At 37.1% G+C, this 20326-nt stretch overlaps 1 protein-coding gene across 4 annotated transcripts in view; it reads right to left on the bottom strand.

The window, feature by feature from the left end:
- Positions 1-20326, bottom strand: part of LOC121320385 (protocadherin Fat 1-like) — a 71556-nt gene that overhangs the window by 9886 nt on the left and 41344 nt on the right. For all 4 annotated transcript variants that reach the window (XM_041258672.1, XM_041258688.1, XM_041258664.1 and 1 more), the window contains 17 exons: positions 19606-19881; positions 19218-19428; positions 14411-18478; positions 10276-10472; positions 9879-10032; positions 7612-7845; positions 6733-7122; positions 6380-6594; positions 5716-5853; positions 5405-5548; positions 5019-5216; positions 3084-3885; positions 2852-2983; positions 2302-2459; positions 949-1411; positions 487-640; positions 61-171 (listed from right to left, as the gene is read on the bottom strand). In XM_041258672.1, the coding sequence (XP_041114606.1) occupies positions 61-171; positions 487-640; positions 949-1411; positions 2302-2459; positions 2852-2983; positions 3084-3885; positions 5019-5216; positions 5405-5548; positions 5716-5853; positions 6380-6594; positions 6733-7122; positions 7612-7845; positions 9879-10032; positions 10276-10472; positions 14411-18478; positions 19218-19428; positions 19606-19881 (8045 nt within the window). The remainder of the gene's footprint in view (positions 1-60; positions 172-486; positions 641-948; positions 1412-2301; positions 2460-2851; positions 2984-3083; positions 3886-5018; positions 5217-5404; positions 5549-5715; positions 5854-6379; positions 6595-6732; positions 7123-7611; positions 7846-9878; positions 10033-10275; positions 10473-14410; positions 18479-19217; positions 19429-19605; positions 19882-20326) is intronic.

Here is a 20326-nt window from a genome sequence, read left to right as displayed (position 1 = left end):
AATGCTGCATGCAGTTAATGGTGTTAAATCAGTACCACATTTAGATTTTAAAATACAAACCTTTCTCCATGAAACCCTGGCTCACACTCACAAACTGGACCATCAAGGCTTTCGATGCATTTGCCACTGTTTTTACAAGGATTATCTTTACAGTATGGACCCAACTGGCACCTAGAAACATGATCAATAAGACAAGACTAGACTACTGCTTCGGTATATAAAAGGTTTATGCCATACAAGATTAAAACAAGATACTTCGCAGAGTATGTAAAGACTTCTCTGAAATAAGGTCTTCAATAAATACATTGCTTAGTGATTAGAAGGTTATTATTCTATTTCTCAGGTTCCATGCTGAACACATTCTGGAACATTAATTCAGATCTTCTTTAGCTGTCTCACATATTTCACAAACTACTATTTCTGACTTACACATAAAAGCATATTATACAAAAAACACTTTTTTCTTTACAAGTTTACAAACCATACCTTTGACCAGAGTACTGCCCTCTACACTGGCAAATAAAATCATTGTTGATAGGAATGCATGTTCCACCGTAGAGGCAAGGGTTGGAAGCACATGGGCTCATGCTCATTTCACAGTGTGTACCCATAAATAAGGCATTGCATTTGCAGAAATAACCTATATAAAAGACATAGCATTTAGTTTACAATAAATAAATACATACAATCTGTTCTAAAACATTTTAGAGGTTTACTGTTATCTAGCTGGTGCTTTTGTGTTGTTCTGTACCGATTTGTGATCAAGGGAAGGTGGTAGGAGATTAGAAAACAGTACCAGAACTTGGGGGTCATGCTTGTCCATGTTCACAGTACTATTTGGATTAGACACGGAAAAACTCAAATAAAGATGGTCAGACAATCCAATTGCCTCAATGTATTAATCTACTGCAGGTTAAAAGCTTACATAACATTATTTATTTGAGTTACCTCCATTAGGAAGGGGAGAACAGAGCCCGCCATTGTTACAAGGACTGCTGGAGCAGCCTTCTGCAGGTACCAGGGAACATCCTGGTGAAACCTCAACTGCTTCTTCCATAACTGCATAGGCCCTCGGTTTACTGTTCAGAGGCAGCTCCTGTCCATTTAGGACAACTGACTCCATGCACCCTTTGAGTCCGTTGTTGACTTGTGGGCTCCTGCCATGCTTGGAGCCAAGCTGACGGATATGGCCACCAAAGAAGATGCTGTTGTCAAGGTTGAGCGTGCGAAGTGTACCAGGAGCAGTTCCAGACGCAGTGTGGACTCTGTCCAGAACCAGCTTTGCATAATTTCCATCTACCTCCAAAGACACAGAGTGCCACTTGCCATCATTGATCAGAATGCTGTGCACTGACACAATTCCAGGACCACTGCCACAGTCAAACTTGTACTGCAATCTCCCATTGTTGATCTAAAATAAATATATACATACATAAATAAATAGGTTAGACAGTCAGGTCACTACCTTGCAGTAGGTTTCTCCGTTTACAATATCTTTAAAACATTTCTTCACAAAAACCCCTATCCAATTTTAGGCAAGAGATTCAGAAGACTGTCTTCAGTAGTCCAATTAATCCACGATGTATGCAAAAGCAGCTCACCATAACCTAGGTGCCGAAAAAAAAAAAATTCACCGGAGTTATTCTTTTAGAATAATCATTGCAAGAGGTCAGGTGCAAAAACATGTATTTTCTTTTTTGAAAACAAATTTTCTGTTAAATGTCAAAACAGAAGAACTATACTACCAATCACACAACACATTAATTTTGTCTCTGCGAGCAAAATCAAAGAAAGAAAGGTTTATTAATCCATTAATGAATAAAATGTAGTTTGTAAGGAGTGTGCTAGGAAGGGTTACTGAGCCTTTGTCAGTATATGCCCTAAGTTTTTGTACCCAGTAAAAAAGTAGAAATGCTTTCTAAACTTAGCCCAAATCCAAAGGGAGTGATAAATCAGAGGGGCAATATTGAATTTAGATAAGGAGAGCGGAAAGGAGGAGCACAAGAGAGCATAAAGAGATGTCGACTGACAAGAGGCCTCCTTCCTTGTGTAGCATTGCAGGTTCTTTCAGTTCTGGGTGGGACATGTTGCGAATGTTGGCCAACCAATAGCACATTGTAAGTCGGGTAAGACCAAGTATTTTTCCATGTGTAATTTTGAAGGGCAATCTTTCAGAGGAACAGTGCAGGGCAGCAGAATTAATAAGTTTACTCTTGTTCAGATTTATATATCCTGAAAATTTGCCAAACTGCACCAAAGTAATGCAGGCACAAAACATACAAGAATTAGTTTGTTACATACCTCTAGTATACTGTAGTCCGTTCCTTTGGCATACATTACAACGGCATGTGCAGAGTATGTCCTTAAGTTTAGAGAAAGTTTCATTTCTTCTTTATTTTCGCTTTCCATAAGACGGTACTTTACATAGCTATTTCCATTAAATGTCAACGAAAGACCACCTAAAATTAGGAAAAAGAAAATACATATTTTAAAAAAGGTTTAAATGTTCAAGAGCAAAAACAGTGCTTTTCTGGCTATCTTCTTCATAGTCTGGGGGTTGCTTCCAGTGCAAAACAAACTGATAGAACCTTCTGTGAGCTGTGACCAAACAGTGTCATGCTATTAAACTGTGTCTGTGTGAATAAAATTACTGAATATGGCAAAACTAGTAGTCAGTGCTTATACAAGTCTTAACTGACTGTACACTGAAAGTAATCACATCAGTCCCCATTTTGTATGATCCCCCTTGAGGAATTAAATACAACAGAGAAAGCAGTATGTGAAAGCTTTTCTCTCCATTACAAACTAAAATAATAAATATTTCAAATTCTTAAAGAAGCCTGCCTCTTACCATGGCATTTTCCATGCTTGCCACTTGGACATACACAGCTGTATTTTCCTTCATTCATGTCTGGTATACATTCTGTACCTTCGGGACATGGATTACCTTCACAGAGCTTGCTCACTGTAGGACATTTTCCACCTTGAACATTATGAAAAAAAAGAAGTTTAGTAACTGAAGAGATTAAAAGTGATCGGTACAATTGACATGGCAGTCATACTGTGACCTGATGCTAGCTTACCTTTACAGAGACAAACTGAAATTCTCTGGTGCCGAGGGGTAACGAAACTGAGCCTGGCAGTGCTGTAGGTTGACATGACATTCTTGTCCAAAGTTATTACTTCATCACAGAATTTCAGAGGGCAATCCAGCCCAAAGCAAAGCTTGTTAATGACTTTGAGAATTCGGACACCAGTCATCTCCTCAATGTCTGCCACTGAGGCGTTAAGCTTTCTGAAAAGGACCTCATGTGAATGGTAAGAGCTTCCAGCTTTTTCTACAGCAAGCAGTACGTCCAGGTTGGAGGAAGGCTCGGAAGGCTGCAGGCTCACAATCTGGATATCATTTCTCTTCACCCCTACAATGTTCCTCAGGGCCCTCTGGAAGTTCCGCCAATAGTCACCTATAAATTCTTCTGGTGCAATATTTGCAAATCGTATAGCAATGGAATGGTTGAGCACTTCTTGAGTGAACTGTCTAACATGCACATTGATGTCTGCAGCCACTGTAAACTTTCCATCTGTAACCGTGACATTGAGCGGATAGTGCCCCACATCTAGCCCTTTACGGGCGATCAGTTTTCCATCAGTGCTAGAGAGCGAGAACAGATTTCCTGATTTAGACGCCAAGCTGTAGGTGAGGGTGTCATAAATATCCTGGTCGGTTGCATGGATCTTTCCAATGACACCACCAGCGTATTCATCTCCGTGAGTTGTTATGAACATTTCTAGAGGAAGAATAGCCGGAATATGAATGCTTTCTTCAATAACTCTGATGTTGATGAATGTTGAGGAATGCAATTGAGGTTTCCCACTATCGGCCACCTAAAAATAAATGAATTGCAAATCATTATTCACACAAAACAGACACATTCAAAATAGGCTCTTTTAATGGCACTCATGTTAAAAAGATAAATACAACAACAAATTACAGTGACATGATTAAATTAGCCCCTACTCCTGGCTTCAGTTGTGCTGCATATTATTTCCCCGTATAATAATACTTGTGCTATTAAAACTCATAAAAGCACAGAAGTACAATAAGCCATTTTCCCCCATGCAATTGGCTTTTTTTATAACAACTTTTAAAGAGAGTCATAAAATATGCAGGGTGTTCAATGTAGTGTGATATAGCAGCTTTTGGACAGAAGAGGGTGCTTGTAGCATTAAGATTTGCAAGCCCCTGTGCTTTTGTCACTGCCATAATTCGCAATACAATGACCATTCTTTGCCCAAAAAAAAAAAAAAAAACAAAGCAGCAGTTTGTTTGACAGATCTGAAATCCTTTCTACGGTTACATCTGTGACATCTACACAAAATAACAGCTCATTTCTTTAAATTGTGCACCATTATCATGTTCAGTATTGAAGGAAACAACTGTCAAATTAGTCAATGTCTTTCAGAGTCACTGCATTATACAGAATACATTCTTTCACCTTGAGATTTAACATCATTAACAGCCACTGTTCAGTAGCAACTCACAACCAACAATTAGATTAATTCATTTAGACAGAATTAAGCTGCTTTAAAGCCAAAACATTCAAAGAATTTCAGTTTACAAATCTGTGTTTCTGGCAAGGGCATGCACGCTGCACCTAGCAGTGTCCATCCTTCTAAATAAGCAAGTCCCCATATGGACCTTTTCTGTTTGTTTCAACTAAATCATTTTCTTTCAATTTTAACATGATACATCTATTTTAAAAACAATAAGTCCCAGAAGCACTGTAAAAAAGTGTATATGTTACAAACACGTGTGTAGGGGTATACAACTCAAAGCACTGTGCTACCGATGAGACTATCAATGTAAAAAAGAAACAAGGAATAGCCAGCTTAGCCACAGCCAGGTCATTTATTTTGGCCAAATGTATTAGACCATTATTAAAAAGAATGTCCTGGATATAAAACCAAAAAGTTAGTTGGAGAATTCCTGTAATGTTAACAAAAGATATCTGTCACACCTGAACATGCAGTAAATGGTGGTCTTTTATTTCATGGTTCAGTGGCGCTGCGGCTATCAATACCCCCTGCTGGTTTATCTCAAATAAGTTTTCTTCATTTCCACTTATAATTGTATAGGAGAATGGAGGGCCATTGTGAGAAGCGTCTTTATCCGTCACTAACAACTGTAGCACACTGGCACCAACAGGTCTGTTTTCCTAGAATACAAAAGAAGAGATTCACAAAATAAAGGACAATCAAATCAAGTAAACAGCCAATACCTATAAACCAAGTGTAGTAGTACAATTGGTATACTATAAAGGGTTTTAATTGTGTGGAAGAGGAGTCACAAATGGCACTAATTGGTATTAACGGCACTAGTGGCTATTAACAGCAGCAGTGTTACCTGAATGATGATGCTGTGGTTGGCCTGTGAGAAGACAGGAGGGTTGTCATTAACATCAGACACGTCGATATTGATTGTAGTTGTGTTAGACTTCGGGGGACTACCATTGTCTGCAGCTTGTACAGTAAGTGTGTATCCGGACATCTGCAGTGACAAATATTCAATTGAAACTACAGCGGTAAATATTCATAAACAGTAATTCAACATGTTCAAATCATTTACTGCAGGAGGTTTGTATTGCATCGAGCTATAAACACCTTGGGGTAAAATGCAGACTTAAAAGTCAGGTATTAAAAACAGACACTGCTTACCTTCTCTCTGTCTAACCATCTCGCTACTTTCACTTCTCCGTTGACAGAGTCGATGGTGAATGGGCTTCCCTGGTTTCCATTAACAATAGAGTAGTGGATGTGGTTGTTGGAGGGCCCATCGGCATCATCTGCTATGACCTGAAGAAATTGCACAAGCGTTCTACAATCAGCTCAGAGGACAACCTGCACCTGGTTTAATAAGCACGTCCTAATAGCAGGCACAGATGTTCTAATTCAAGTAAATATTGACTACAACCCCTAGGGAAATTACCATGTTCTGAACTCGCTAGTGTGATTCAAATTCATATTAAAACACTCACTTCCAAATAGGTCATTTATATTCTGGCTGGTAAATTTCTTTTCCACATTAATGGACACCAATTATAAGCTTTTCCAGGTAATGTATATTATCACAAATGGTATTAAATGGCATATTATCATTAAAAAAAAAAAATTAATAAAAAAAATATATATATATATATATATATATATATATATATAGAGAGAGAGAGAGAGAGAGAGGATTTTTCTGAAAGGCAGGGCTAGGGGAATATATTAAATTATTTTTTCATACATTTTTATAAGAGCTATACATTTTATTATTATTCACTTGTTATTTATTGTGTATTAAATAACATCAATGAAAAAACAAAACAAAGCATACACTTATAACAGATTGTCCCAGTACAGCATCTTCACTTATAACTGCAGCATAGACATTCCGGCTAAACTTTGGAGTGTTGTCATTGACATCCGTCAGATTTATGTTCACAGTCGTCACATCGCTAAGAGATGGTGTTCCTCCATCCGTGGCCTCTACAGTTAGAAAATACTCATGGGAGGTTTCATAATCCAAGCGCTCAATCACAAAAATGTCACCTACACGGACAAACGAGAAGGAAATTGGTAGATAAATCAGGACCTGCCATTAAATGTTGTATATTGTAAAAACACAGGGATATAGTTATTTTGAAGCCATTAAGAATTGCTAAATTGCACGGTACAAACAGTCCATACCTGTGCTGGAATCAACACTAAACTTCCCATGTTCGTTTCCACTGGCAATAGAGAATGAGATCTCTGCATTTGCTTCAATGTCCTTGCTTGCTGCAAAAACACGAAGAATCTGTGTTCCTACAGTTATGTCCTCTGAAACAGTGGCAGCATATTCCCTGTGCTCAAATACTGGTGGGTTGTCATTAATATCCAGAACAGATACTAAAACAGAGCAAACAGTAGAGAGCTTTCGAGGTGTGCCCTGGTCGGTGGCCCTTACAGTCAGAGAATACACTGCTTGCACTTCTCTGTCTAGAGGTTTTTCCAGACTAATGATACCAGACAATTCATTAATGGAAAATTGGCCATCTGCAGAATCCACAAAAGAATAGAGGACCTTGCTGTTCAAGCCTATTAAAAAAAAAAAAAAAACAAAAAAAAAAAAATCCAAGTTAGAGTTAAATACATACATGGACAAACACTTATCTTAAATCATCTATTTAATGTCACAAACCAAAAAAATGTAAAGGTTATTTAACAATTCTGCCTTTGTTCTCCCTTAGTCGAATGGCATTATACAAAAAATCAGTTGGAACTGGTCCATTTTCCGCTATTGTACACAGCCAAAATAATTTGCAATCTTTAATCTCATCAATACATTGTGTTGACCAATGGCATTTGCGTTGGGGAAACATTTTAGAGATAATGCTGTTGAATAGCAGGATGATTTCCAATTCACCAAATAACTTACTCTTATCAAAAATGATGCCCCACTTCACTTTCTAAACACTGAATTAAGTTCTAGTGGCATCTACATTACAAAGTTGAGCACACAAGTACACTACCTAACAAAAGACATAATTGCCTTATATATGTTACAGAAAGAAATATCCATCTTACCTGTATCAGGATCTGTTGCTTGTATTCGTGTTACAAGGGTTTTAAGTTCAGTGTTCTCAAACACAGTTACGGTGTAGGGATCAGAAGAAAATTCTGGTGCATTGTCATTCACATCCTCCAAAGTTAAAACAACGTCAGTCTGACAAAAGCGACCACCTCCATCTATTGCTTTTACCATAAGGTTATACACTGCCACACGCTCACGATCAAGGGGAACCAAGGTCTTGAGCTCTCCTACAAAGAAAAAAAAAAAGATCAACTCAAACAAGGTACATAACCTTATAAAATTATTAAAAAGAGCTTAAAACACACATTCATGGGCTCATCAAAATCAGACAAGTAGCTCTCAATGTATAGCTCAGTACAATCACAGAATGTACAATACCTTCATCTAATAAATCAGCAAATGTTTAAGCAAATTTGAGAAAGCAGTTCTGAAGATTAGCCCTATCAGCCAGATGCCAGGACTCATGAAAAAAAAGCACTTCTGCCCTATCCAGAATCTAACCCCTTCCAGAATTGTGTTAAAGCAGTGCTCCAGATAAGGGGCATACCGTCGTAATTCCTGACTAAAAACAGCCAATTACGACCTCCTAAAAATAATGAGGATTTGTTTTACAGATGTGGAAAAACAAAAACGACCCCTGTCGCTTTAATGGCAGTATGGAAATTAATGAGTGCACACTTGTAAAGCAGATTTCTGAAGTTCTGCACAGATCTACACCGTTCACACAAAGTTTCTATTGGTGCTGTGTTTAAATGTCATACATTTTTTTTTTCTTGTTGCAGTGATAAATAGTAAATGGTATACAGGTATATAATTAGAAGCTTTAATTGTATCTGTGGAAGAGTCTAAAGAAATGCAGATTTTGCCAATACACAAGCACGTATGATAGTAAATAATGAAAATGTTAGACTGCTAGACTATACCACACACTCCATTAAAAACAACAAAAAAAAATAATAATTGTGATTTTAGTTCCTCCCTTGTATCAACTGTAATGGACAACACCTTTTATTTGAGAAGGGAAACCAGAAAGCGTATGTGAATTAAAAAATAAAAAATAAAAATTATACAAATTATACTGATTTTCTGTTTAAGGGCAAAGTTTTAGATTGTAAAACCACTACAAAAGTTGCAAAATAAATAAACTAAATATATTTTGTTATGATGTATGATTACAATGTTACACAAGTGTGCAGTATATCTGTTTATAGTGATTTAAGGTACAGAATAAAAGCAGGGTGAGATTCTATACCAGTAGTGACTAAAGCTTATTTCAAAGGATTAGTCTACAAAACACTACAGAAATATAAAAGCCAGAGTAAACCCTGACTTATTTTAATTTACAAAACTGTACTGCTGCAGTTTGTGGGAAATTTAAAATTAATCCTGCTCACAAAATTCTGGGAGTGATCACTGCTGACAGAACAAAATAAATATCTGGAGCACTGCTAAAGGAATAAAACTGTAGGACACATAGTACATATGTACATGCATCTTCAGTATATGACCTGCAGGGGGAGAATACAAGCTACATTAACCAAATATCCTAAAACCTTTAACCAGATTTCTGACTTTACCTTTTATTTTACTCTAATAAGACTCTTGATACATTAACACTATTCTGGGATTTAAGCAGGAAGTAACACTTTGAATGCACCCACAATAATCCTTCTTAGGCTCTCAGTTAAATAAACCATGAAAAATCTCCCTTTAGCCCCCCCCAGCAATCACTGCAGCATACTTACTGAACTGGAGCAACATTTACCATCACATTTTAAACAGTTTATTATGTTAGTTTTATGTATTTGTTTATTGATTTTTGTCAAGAAGCAAAACATTTTTACGATTACATATATTACCTTTTTTGTTGCACAAGTGTTCTTAAACCGGATGAGACATAAAATTGATGTCCCACTGTAAGTGACTCTGCCGCAGCAGCTGTGATGCATAGTTCACCCCCTGGTCTCTGCAAGTCACTTTGGATAAATAATGACTAAATAATTACATGTTAGAAAAATTCAAGTGTGACACTAATCTTGGTGATTAAATTAACTGTTGTCCCTACACGACACACGCTCTGCTATCTGCATCATTGCAATAGTATTTGCTGCATGGGTGTTTTTATTTAAATCACACCAATATCTGCAGAATTAGGGATGGTGTTTAATATTAAATTAAATAAAATGTATGGAAAAACTTTGAAACCCAGTTATCCTATGTTCCCTTTTGTTTATAAGGAAACAAAAAAGTAGACACTCACCAGTATCTGGGTCTAGATTGAATTTATCTGCCTCGGTTCCAAAAAGCCTGTAAGAGATTTCAGCATTTGAACGGATGTCGGCATCAATGGCAGAAATCTGCAAAATCAGTTTTCCTGAAGGAGCATCTTCTGGAATAGTTTCAGCATACAGCGCCTGCAAAGTAGTGTATTTTAGACAAAATATAAACATTGCTATTTATAATAAAAGTACAGTAAACAAGTGTATAAAACTACTACAAACAACAAGAATTGAACCAGATTACAGACATTCCAGATATTAAAGCATGTATTCAAACATTTCTAAAAATATATAGCAATGAAGGAACTGTAAATCACTTTCGACAAAGCCCTCAGAATCCTTTGTAAACTAGACAAACCATGATATTTAGAAACACACCTTTTCACAAACAGGGCTGTTGTCATTGGCATCAAGGACCTTAACCTCTACTACAGCCTTTGTCACGAATGTTCCATCAGTGGCTGTGATATTTAAGAGGTAATTGTCTTTCTTTTCTCTATCCAGGGGCTTTCTGACATAGACCTTCCACTCATTCTGAATGTGTTCAACAGCAAATTGTCCCAGAGGGTCTCCTCCTGAAAAGTCAATGGAGAAGTGCCATTCAAACTAAATTAACAATACAGCTATTTAGCTGGGAAGTAAGAAGAGCGATACAAGTAAGAAAAGAACAGGCCCACTTGCAGAGAATGTCTGAATAGTCTTAAAATGCACCTGCTACCTATCAATATAATCCACGAATGGCCTGCTGTGACAATCCTAAACATTAAAACTGAAGTACCACTACAGAAAGCTTCTAACTCACTATTCTTGGCTGGTTGTGAGCCAGTGTCCTTTAACAATCCTGTCAGTGGCATTATCAGTTAGACTTCCTGACAATTCACTGAATTCTTTAGGACAGACATTGCAGTTTTCTACACGCAATAATAAAATATGATATTTAAGTTAACAGTAAGTTTGACTAATAACATGTTTGTTAGTCAATTTCATATACAGTCAACCTCGGGTAACTCGACACCTTCTCTTAATTCGACAGACAGTCTAGGTCCCACATTTTCTCCATATAAAATATATGCATCCTGCATCTTAATTCGACATCACGCTTTACTGATTACTTGAAATTTTGCGGAAATGATAGAAATTGAGGAGTCACTGCGAAACTCACCCCTTTAGGTTCCAATGCATACCGGACTAGGGCAAAAAAAAAAAAAAAGCAACCTAATTTAATGAACCACACTGCACACTGAAAGCGACGTGATCTACGTATCTTTCTTCTGTAATAGACGTTTTTTTTTTTTTTTTTTTTTTTATCCTTCGCCGTCTTGTGCACTTAGGTAACAAAAAATAAATAAATATATAAAAATACAAAAAATAAAATCCTTCGATAAATACCATTTAAACAAAATACTCCAAAGCGGTTAACTTTCTTGTTTTACTGTTCACGTGACAACGATGTTTTAATCAGCCTATCAATGCATCTGTACTGTACAGTAGTAGATAGTTATTTGGATTTAGGTTGCTAAATCTAGTTTTCAGCACTGGAGGAAGTATATTTCAGCTGAAGATCGTGCCAAGAAATGTCCCAAAGAAACTGTACATGCAGATGGAGGTAAATTGTTTTGCACATCTTGTAATGTGACTTTGGAGAAAATACAAATAGATTGCTATTTAGTTGGGTTGTATATCGATATTGTGCACATATTTCCATATCGATAATATCGTAGTTCTCCAAAACACATAAAAATCCAACACTTATAAAAAAAACACACAGATGTTAACAGATATTTACATAAGAAAAGCAATAACTTACTTTAACTTAGCTTTGCTTCACAATATCTTGTTATTTTTGCTATTCCACGCCATCCTCAGCTACCTCAAAACCGAAATATTTATATACTTCACTGCGCAGGCTAGACAATCCAGAAGTCATTTAATCTTCTCTGCGTATAAATGCACGACACATAAAAATGAAGTGCGGAGCCATGCTGAATGTTGCATTATTTTGAGATGAGATTATTTTTATAACACTGAAAGTTCACATTTTTAAATTACATTCGTAAGTGTAAGTAATCGCCTGGAAAAAATGCAATGAACCACACTGACCCATGCACATATCTCAAAATAATCCCAATCGTGCTTAATGCAGCATGCAAATAGCGTTTGGTATATATATGTGATATACGTATCTGAATGGATATATATATAAATATATATATATATATATATATATATATATATATACACACACACAAATTATTTAAGATGATTTTCCTGTTTATTTTGTTTTTATGCTGTGTATCCTTTTAAAAAAGACGGTCCCGTTTCTTAATTAGTTAATGCGCGCACTTTTTGAAAACAGGATATAGTTTCCGGTAAGGGATTGGCCGGTGAGAGGAAACAGGCGAAGAAACGGCGGTAGAACATGAGGGTACAAAGGTTGTGGATTTGTTGTTTTTCTTGATTTATAGCTATTGAATATTTGAAATACTCTTGTTAAAATTGGGTTCTTCGTAAAAGAAAAACGCCAAACAATGGAATAAAACGGTTAAAAAATAATTTATATGGTGTTTGAAACGAGAATACATACCAATCATTGTTATAGTGTTTGTTGTATATTAATATAAAATACACTTGTTTACAGTGTGTTTGTATTTTTAGCAGTATCAGCAATAAAGTGTGTCTGTGAGCGTACATTATTTTTTTTTATCCCACGATATATCTAAACATCGATATTGGTGCCCACCTCTACTATTAGCTTCAGAATCACACATTAAACAAAAGGCTGCTAAAACAGAACGTAAAACAAACAGCAGCTTTCAGAAAACAAACTTGAAAGTAAGTCCAGACAAAAAGCATTCCTCTCTGTTGTAGCCGAAACAGCACTACAGGTAACAACAATCTAGCACAGCCACCTCGCTTCAAACAACCTGCTGCTTACTTTTTTAAAACGGTTAGAATTTTAGACATGAACAGGTCAGTTTTCTTTCTTTTGGCTTTGTACTAACAAAATAAATTTCTGTATGGGACAAACATGACAGCCAACATGCTGCATATGTTGCCTTTATTAAAGAATATGCCAGATGCCCTTGGGTAAACTAGTTTTGGGACTGTTTCTAATCGATTTCCGCATCTGTATAACTTGGCAAAGCGTTACCTTACATTTCCAAGCAATTCAGTGGATGCAGAACGTGCAGTCTCAATGTTGGGCAAGTCAACCGCAGGGGGATGCTGCATGCTTGCCTTTAACAAATGACAGCAGCCCGTTTTAGTAAAGAAGCAATTACCACTATTTTAAGGCTTTTATAGTGCTCTGAAATATTATCTACTTATTTAATGTTTAACAAGGTCCGCAAAATTTATTCCATGACCTATCAGTGAAAAAATATATAAATTCTCTGTGATTTAAGTAGACCCTTACTTATTACTGTATCGAAGGGTTAAGAAGTATTAAAAAGGACGAGTGGATAACTCGACGTTTCACGTGGATGATCTACTTGACACTCTTATTTCATGTGACTGACCTAAAAATTAGTTCTCGCTCAATGGCTTTAAAGCTCAGGTTATTCTGGATAAGTTCCTCAGCAGAGCTTTCAAAGCGTGTGTTTTTGCATGCAAAACAATTGACAATGCTTCATTTCTGTGTGAAATAAAGTTGTTTGTTGTTTTTGTTCATTTAAGTTAATTCTGTATAATGTTAACTTAACTTTTGCTATTTAAGCCGTCAAGTTAGACAGTACAAGCCAATAACAAAGTGGTCAACAGTTTGTGGTTGGATTGTTTTCGTAAAAATAACACTGTAGTTATTTTATTAATTCTTATTTCAATCGAACTATACGAGTTGTACTGAATTTACAGTACCGTATACTGCAATTGATTAATTCACTGCAGTTCTTTCAACCATTTTCACTTGACAAAATAAACTTGTAAATACTGTAAGCGTGCGAGTTCTGCTACTTAGACGCATGTTCATGCCGTGGCTCATGTACACCCGTGGTTAACTCGACACCTTGGATAAGTCAACACTAAATGGCATCCCGGTGGGGTGTCGTGTTGACCGAGGTTGACTGCAGGTTTTTCTTCTTCTAGTGTTGCAGACCGATCCATTTGTCTTATGCCTCATATAAAAAACAATACTGTAATGAGACATTGACAATACACTGAATGTGGAGGGCAACACTACTAGCATCCTTAAGAATAGCTAATCATATAAATACAAATGGTGCACAGAGAAATACATTTTTTTCACCAGACTTCTACCTGGTAAACTATAATTATTTATATTCATACTTAAGCATATAAATAACTTTTTTCCTCTTGTAAATGTATTTATTTACAACAGAAAAATTACAGTACTTAATCTCCACATTAATGAATTACAAGGTGCTTTTAGTCCTTTTGATCTGCACTTTAACTTTTATCAGCTGCATTAACCAAAGTGCAGTCTAGGTAAACACTTAATTTGTTTTATATTAATTACAAACACTACTCGAACCTCTGGGGTGTTTTATTTCTTTACCTGTAATGTAGTAGTTGACTTGTTTGTTGATTTGTTCTGTGTCAGCATCAGTGGTGCTCAAGATTGCAATAACTCCACCAGGTGGATCATCCTCACTCACTGTCCCCTTGTAGATCTCAGCAGTGAAGCGTGGGGGGTTGTCATTCACATCAGCAACAGTAACTTCCACCAAAGCAGTGGCAATGAGCTGTACCTTCTCTCCACGGTCAGAAGCAACCACTGTAACCATGTGCTTCCTTTGTTTCTCATGATCTAGCTCTTTAAGTGTTGTAATCCACCCAGTCTCACTGTTAATTGCAAACAGCTCCATAATGTCATCTATTTCTTGACTCTGAGCCAGGCTGTATATTACCTGCCCATTGATACTTGAATCTAAATCAGTTGCTTTTACTTGGATTACTCTGGTTCCACCTGGAAGGTTCTCAGCAATGAATGCTCTATATGGATTAGATTCAAACACAGGGCTGTTGTCATTGACATCCTTTACTTGAATACTGATATCTACAGAAGAAACAACTTCATAGTCTTCATGGGCATACTGTGCTAGCAGTGTGAGCTGGTACCATTTAGCTGTTTCATGGTCAAGGTTCTTTTCAAGTTTTAGCCTTCCAGTATCTTCGTCAATAACAAAAACTTCATCTCTGTTACTCTCTGGGGTACTTCCTTTCACTAGGCTGTAAACCACCGTCTGCTCACTCTCTGCCTGTATGACATCTATTTCTGATCCAACTGCAAGGTCCTCTGGTATTGCAAAGGCATAGTGCGGCTCAACAAACTTTGGAAGTGGCACTTCAGGGGTTAGTATTCTGATGTACACTGGGACTACAGACTCCTTTGAAGGAGTTCCAGCATCCTTTGCCCTTACGTAGAAAGCATACAGTTCATTTTCCAGCCCGATTAAGCTTTCTTTAGTTACAATAACACCAGTGAAAGAATCAATTTCAAAGTTTTCTTCAACACTTTCTGAATCTGCCTCAATAACATAAGCTATATCTGCATTACTGCCTTCATCAGCATCCGATGCTACAATTTTAATGACTGAAGTTCCCCTTGGAGCATCTGATGCAACATTTACTTTATACTCTGCAGCTCTGAACTGTGGGGCATTGTCATTATCATCTGTAAGTATGACATTTATGCTGCAAAAGCCAACCTTGCCACCTCCATCTTTTGCCATTAGGCCAATTGCAATTACTTTTTCCACCGAGTTCTCACGGTCAAGCTTCTCCAGAGTGAATATCTGTCCGTCTTCATTAACAGAAAATTTGTCTTTTGCAAAGTCATTTACAATGTAGTATGTTATATGGCCGTAAGTTCCTGAATCTTCATCTTTAGCTTTAGCTTTAATTACCAGAGTTCCCACAGGGGAATTTTCAGCCAATTCCACCTCATACTCATTCTGAATGAAAGATGGACTGTGGAAGTTTGCTCCAATTACTGTTACCTTCAATTGCGTTAAACTTCTAAAGACGCCGTCTGACACAGAGATATTGAGATTGTAAATTGGCTCCATTTTTGGTTTGCGGTGATGTGAGATTGTTATTATCCCAGTTTTCTTACTAATCTCAAAATTCATATCTGCATTTCCGTTTAAGATGGAATACTCCAGCTTGTCATTGTCTGAGCTGTCTGCATCAAATGCCTGTACGTGCATTACGAAATGTCCACGGGGTGCAAGCTCACTGATTGTGGCCTCATACAGCTGCTGTATAAAAACGGGTGGGTTGTCATTCAGATCTGTTACATACACTGTAATACTTATATCACTGCTTAGAGCGGGCAAACCTCCATCCACGGCTCTTACAAGTAAATTATGCTGCTGCCTTTCCTCGTAATCAAGGGTTCTTGCTGTTAAAATAACCCCACTGTCCCTGTCTATGTGGAAGTTATCAGAACTCTTACTGTTATCTTCTACCAACTGGTAAGAAATAACTTTGTTTACACCAGAGTCTGAGTCTGTAACAATGACTTGAACCACTGATGTGCCGATCACTGAAGCTTCTGAAAGCGTGGCAGTGTAAGACTTCTGTTTAAAAAATGGAGGATTGTCATTGACATCTACCAACATTATATCAACAAACACTTCTGAGTGAGCTCCAGTTAGAGAATCTGTTGCTCTTACACTTAACTTATAGGCTGGATGGGATTCAAAATCTAGTAGGCTTGTTACATGTATGACACCAGTGTTAAAATGTATGGAAAACTGGCTGAAAGGATCTCCTTCTGTGATACTGTACATGATCCGAAGTCCTTCTGAGCTGTTGGCTTGAACATGTACCACAGGGATATGAAGTTGTATATTTTCTGGAATCTCTATACTATAAAAAGGCTTTTCAAACACTGGCATGGCTTTGTTCATTACAGTGATTGGTACTTCAACCTCTGCAGAAAGAGCTGGCTCCCCTCCATCTTTAGCTACAACAGTGATGACATACTCAGCATTCAAAGTATCCAATTCAAAATAATTTTTCAATGTGATTTCACCTGAAGGACTAATCTGGAAATACTCATGAAGTTCTTTTAAGTAGTAGTGAATCTGACCATTGTTTCCAATATCCAAGTCTACAGCAGTGACTTGTCGAATGGCATGGCCAATATCAGCATCAGCCTGCACCAACGCATAATATGGCAAATTAACAAACATTGGTGCGTTGTCATTTACATCCTCTACAGTGACCTTCACTACAACATGAGCAACTCTTAACATTTCCTCCCCTGTCACTTCTACAACTACATCAAAGACATCCTGCTCTTCACGATCAAAGGGTATACCAGTGGTTGAGAGGACTCCAGAAGTATGACTAATCTTAAACCTTCGGTCTGGATTTAGAATGTGATAAAACAGTGGTTCATTTATCTGGTTGCCTACTGCTGTAATAATTGCAAGAATTTTAGGCTCGGACAAGTTTTCCAAGACTAAAGCAGTGTACGAACTCCGAGTAAACTTTAGACTGCTTTCCTTATTTTCTTTAACATTTATTTTGACTGATGCTGTATCTGCAAATCTTCCATCAGAAGCTCTAACTGTCAACTCATACTTGCTCCTTAACTGGGTGGTATTTCGAACTGATAAAACACCCATGATGGGATCAATAGTAAATCTTTCTCCTATATTGCCGTCAGTAATTGAGTAAATTATTTTTGAATTTGGTCCAGAGTCTGCATCTGTAGCATTTAATGTGATGACTTTCACTCCTTTATATGTTGGCACTAAAACAGATGCCTCATAAACCTCCCTGGTAAAGACTGGAGGGCAGTCATTGGCATCTATCACTTGTATTGTAACATTGGCTGCATTCTCTGCAAATAACTGTAGGTATCCCATGTCATGGACCTGCACTGTGAAATGGAAAATGCTTTTCTCTTCATAATCCAGACTCATTACTGTGCGAATGGCACCTGTGCTTGAATCAATAGCAAAATATTTGTGGGCAGATGGCTCAACAATTTGATAAATCAGCATGGCATTCGATTCCCTGTCAGCATCTGTGGCTCGAATTACCAGTGGAGCATTCATGTCAGTTAAAACTACACTGTTCACTGAGGCAGATTCGATGATAATCCCTGTGTATTTTTCTTGCATAAAGACAGGAGCATTGTCATTCTCATCTAGAAGATGAATTAGAAGAGTCGTGTTGGACGATAAGCCTGCCATGTTTGTGCCTTGCACGGTTAGCCTGTATGAAGAAATTGTTTCATAATCTAGCAGGTTTTGAGTGATGACAACACCCGAGTTTGGATTGATGTCAAAGGTGCTGCCGATATTCCCATCTTTTATTTCATACACCACTGATGACTGACTGGATGCTGTAACCAAGGCAACAAAACTCCCAGTGATCACAGTCTCTCGGACTTCTGCTGAGTACTCCTTCATGGTAAACTTTGGCTTTGCATTATCTGATATGGTAACAGAAATGTGGACGGTCGTCACCACACTCATTGGAGGATTTCCTTTATCTGATGCTTTCACTGTGAGCTCATACTGGCTCTTACTGCCACGGTCAAGTTCTTTTGCAACAGTAACAGTGCCAAGGACTGGATCAATAGCAAATGAATTTGCAACATTTCCTGTAAAACACAATATATACATATTTTTAAATTCCACATAATTTGTAGCTTTTTTGTGTATAATGGCAGACACATTAAGTCAGGTTAGTGTATTTTCCTGCTAGCAAATTAAATTAAAACCCATAAAGAGAGCATACATAAAGCTATCATTTAAAGCTTGAATTACCACATCATAAAATGCGGAAGGGAAAAGTGTAAAGCATTTTTTAACTGTAGAGACTTTAGTTACTTAACACAAGTAATTAAGTTCAACACAGAATAAATTAACAGAATTTTATACTGCAACAGCAATCGGATGCAAGTAGTTGGTATTCATTTTTTGTTGGCTGCTGATTAAAACAAAATTCTTAAACTGTTGTATTACAATTAGCTTTAGCCATTCCAGCCATCTGAAAAATGTGAATTCCACGCAGCTATATTGACATTTGCTACACTGTCCACCCCCAACATTGGTATTTATCATCAGCAACAATGGTGGGAAAATGACTATTTCCCATTAAACTCCTACAGACAGACAATCATGTCAAAAGAACTTCAGTACTTGGTCTCAATACTGAACTGTATGCCATGCCATTTTTATTAACCTCTGATATAGAACTGCTAGTGCAGTCAGAAAGTGGAGCATACTAAACAGTTTTACATTTATTATTACTATTATTGCAAATACATTGAAAACACCAATAGCTAATTTAAAAGCAACCTCCTCCCTACAAAAAAAAAAAAACACTGTAAAACATACCTGATTCAATAAAATAAACAATTTCTGAATTCTGGCCTTTATCCTTGTCCATGGCTGTAACCTGCAGCACGGCAGACCCAACAGCAGCAGATTCATACACACTCCCTCTGTATGAGGAACTAGTGAACCATGGGGCATGGTCATTGGTATCTTCAACATTGATAGTAACTCTTACAAGGTTCCGTTTCACAGGCACATCTTGATCACGAACCTGAATGTAAAACACAAACCATGTATAAAACACAGTTGAACTCATTAACCAACCTAAAAGAACAAAATGCCATATCAATTCCATAACAAGAGAACACAGTGAATTTTAATAAATTTCAACAGCTTGTTTAAAAAGACAATTGAGATGAGAAGTGTGGGTGAAGAACGTTTACTTTACCATCACTGTCAGGATATGCTTGTGCATGGTTTCATGGTCTAGCTTCTCAGCTGTATATAGTGAGCCAGTCCCAGGATCAAGGTGAAATTTCTTTAAACTGATGGGATCAGTGCTGCTCTGGAGGGAGTAGAGCAACTTGTTTTTCTCATCCTTATCAGTTGCTCTGATCTGTAGAATCTCTGTCTCCGGTGCAATGTTCTCTGGGATATTAATCTCATACTTTGGTTGTGAGAATTGAGGTCGATGGTTATTGGTGTCAATTACTCTGATGAAAACCTATAAAAAATAGGTAATGCAGAGAGTGTGGCTTTTTTTTAGTAGCATTCAGATTGTGAAACAGACATCCTGAAGATTCTCAGAACTCCCGTACACACACACACACACACACACACACACACACACACACGCACGTATTAGGTCATTAGGGAAAAAGTAATAAACAAACAAAAACATGTACAATTGACAAGCCTATTTGCTATAATAATAAAAAAAAAAAAATCTCTGTGATACTTATATGTCTTGGTTGGTACCAAGGCAAAACAGCAGACCAAAAAATAAATGAATAAAAAAAAACACAACCAAATGAAGATCCTGGACCAGCTTTTATTTCCTTTTCCCCTGTTTTAATACACTTCTGTAACAGACAATATCCTATTATTTTGGAAGCAGAAAACACACTGCAATTCTCAACATCAAATTTAAGAGAATAATATTCAAACTA

Source organism: Polyodon spathula, chromosome 1, assembly GCF_017654505.1.
Source record: "Polyodon spathula isolate WHYD16114869_AA chromosome 1, ASM1765450v1, whole genome shotgun sequence".
NCBI classification, from domain to species: domain Eukaryota; kingdom Metazoa; phylum Chordata; class Actinopteri; order Acipenseriformes; family Polyodontidae; genus Polyodon; species Polyodon spathula.
Note: the sequence above shows the minus strand (reverse complement) of the source record. Positions and strands in the feature narration are given on the sequence as shown.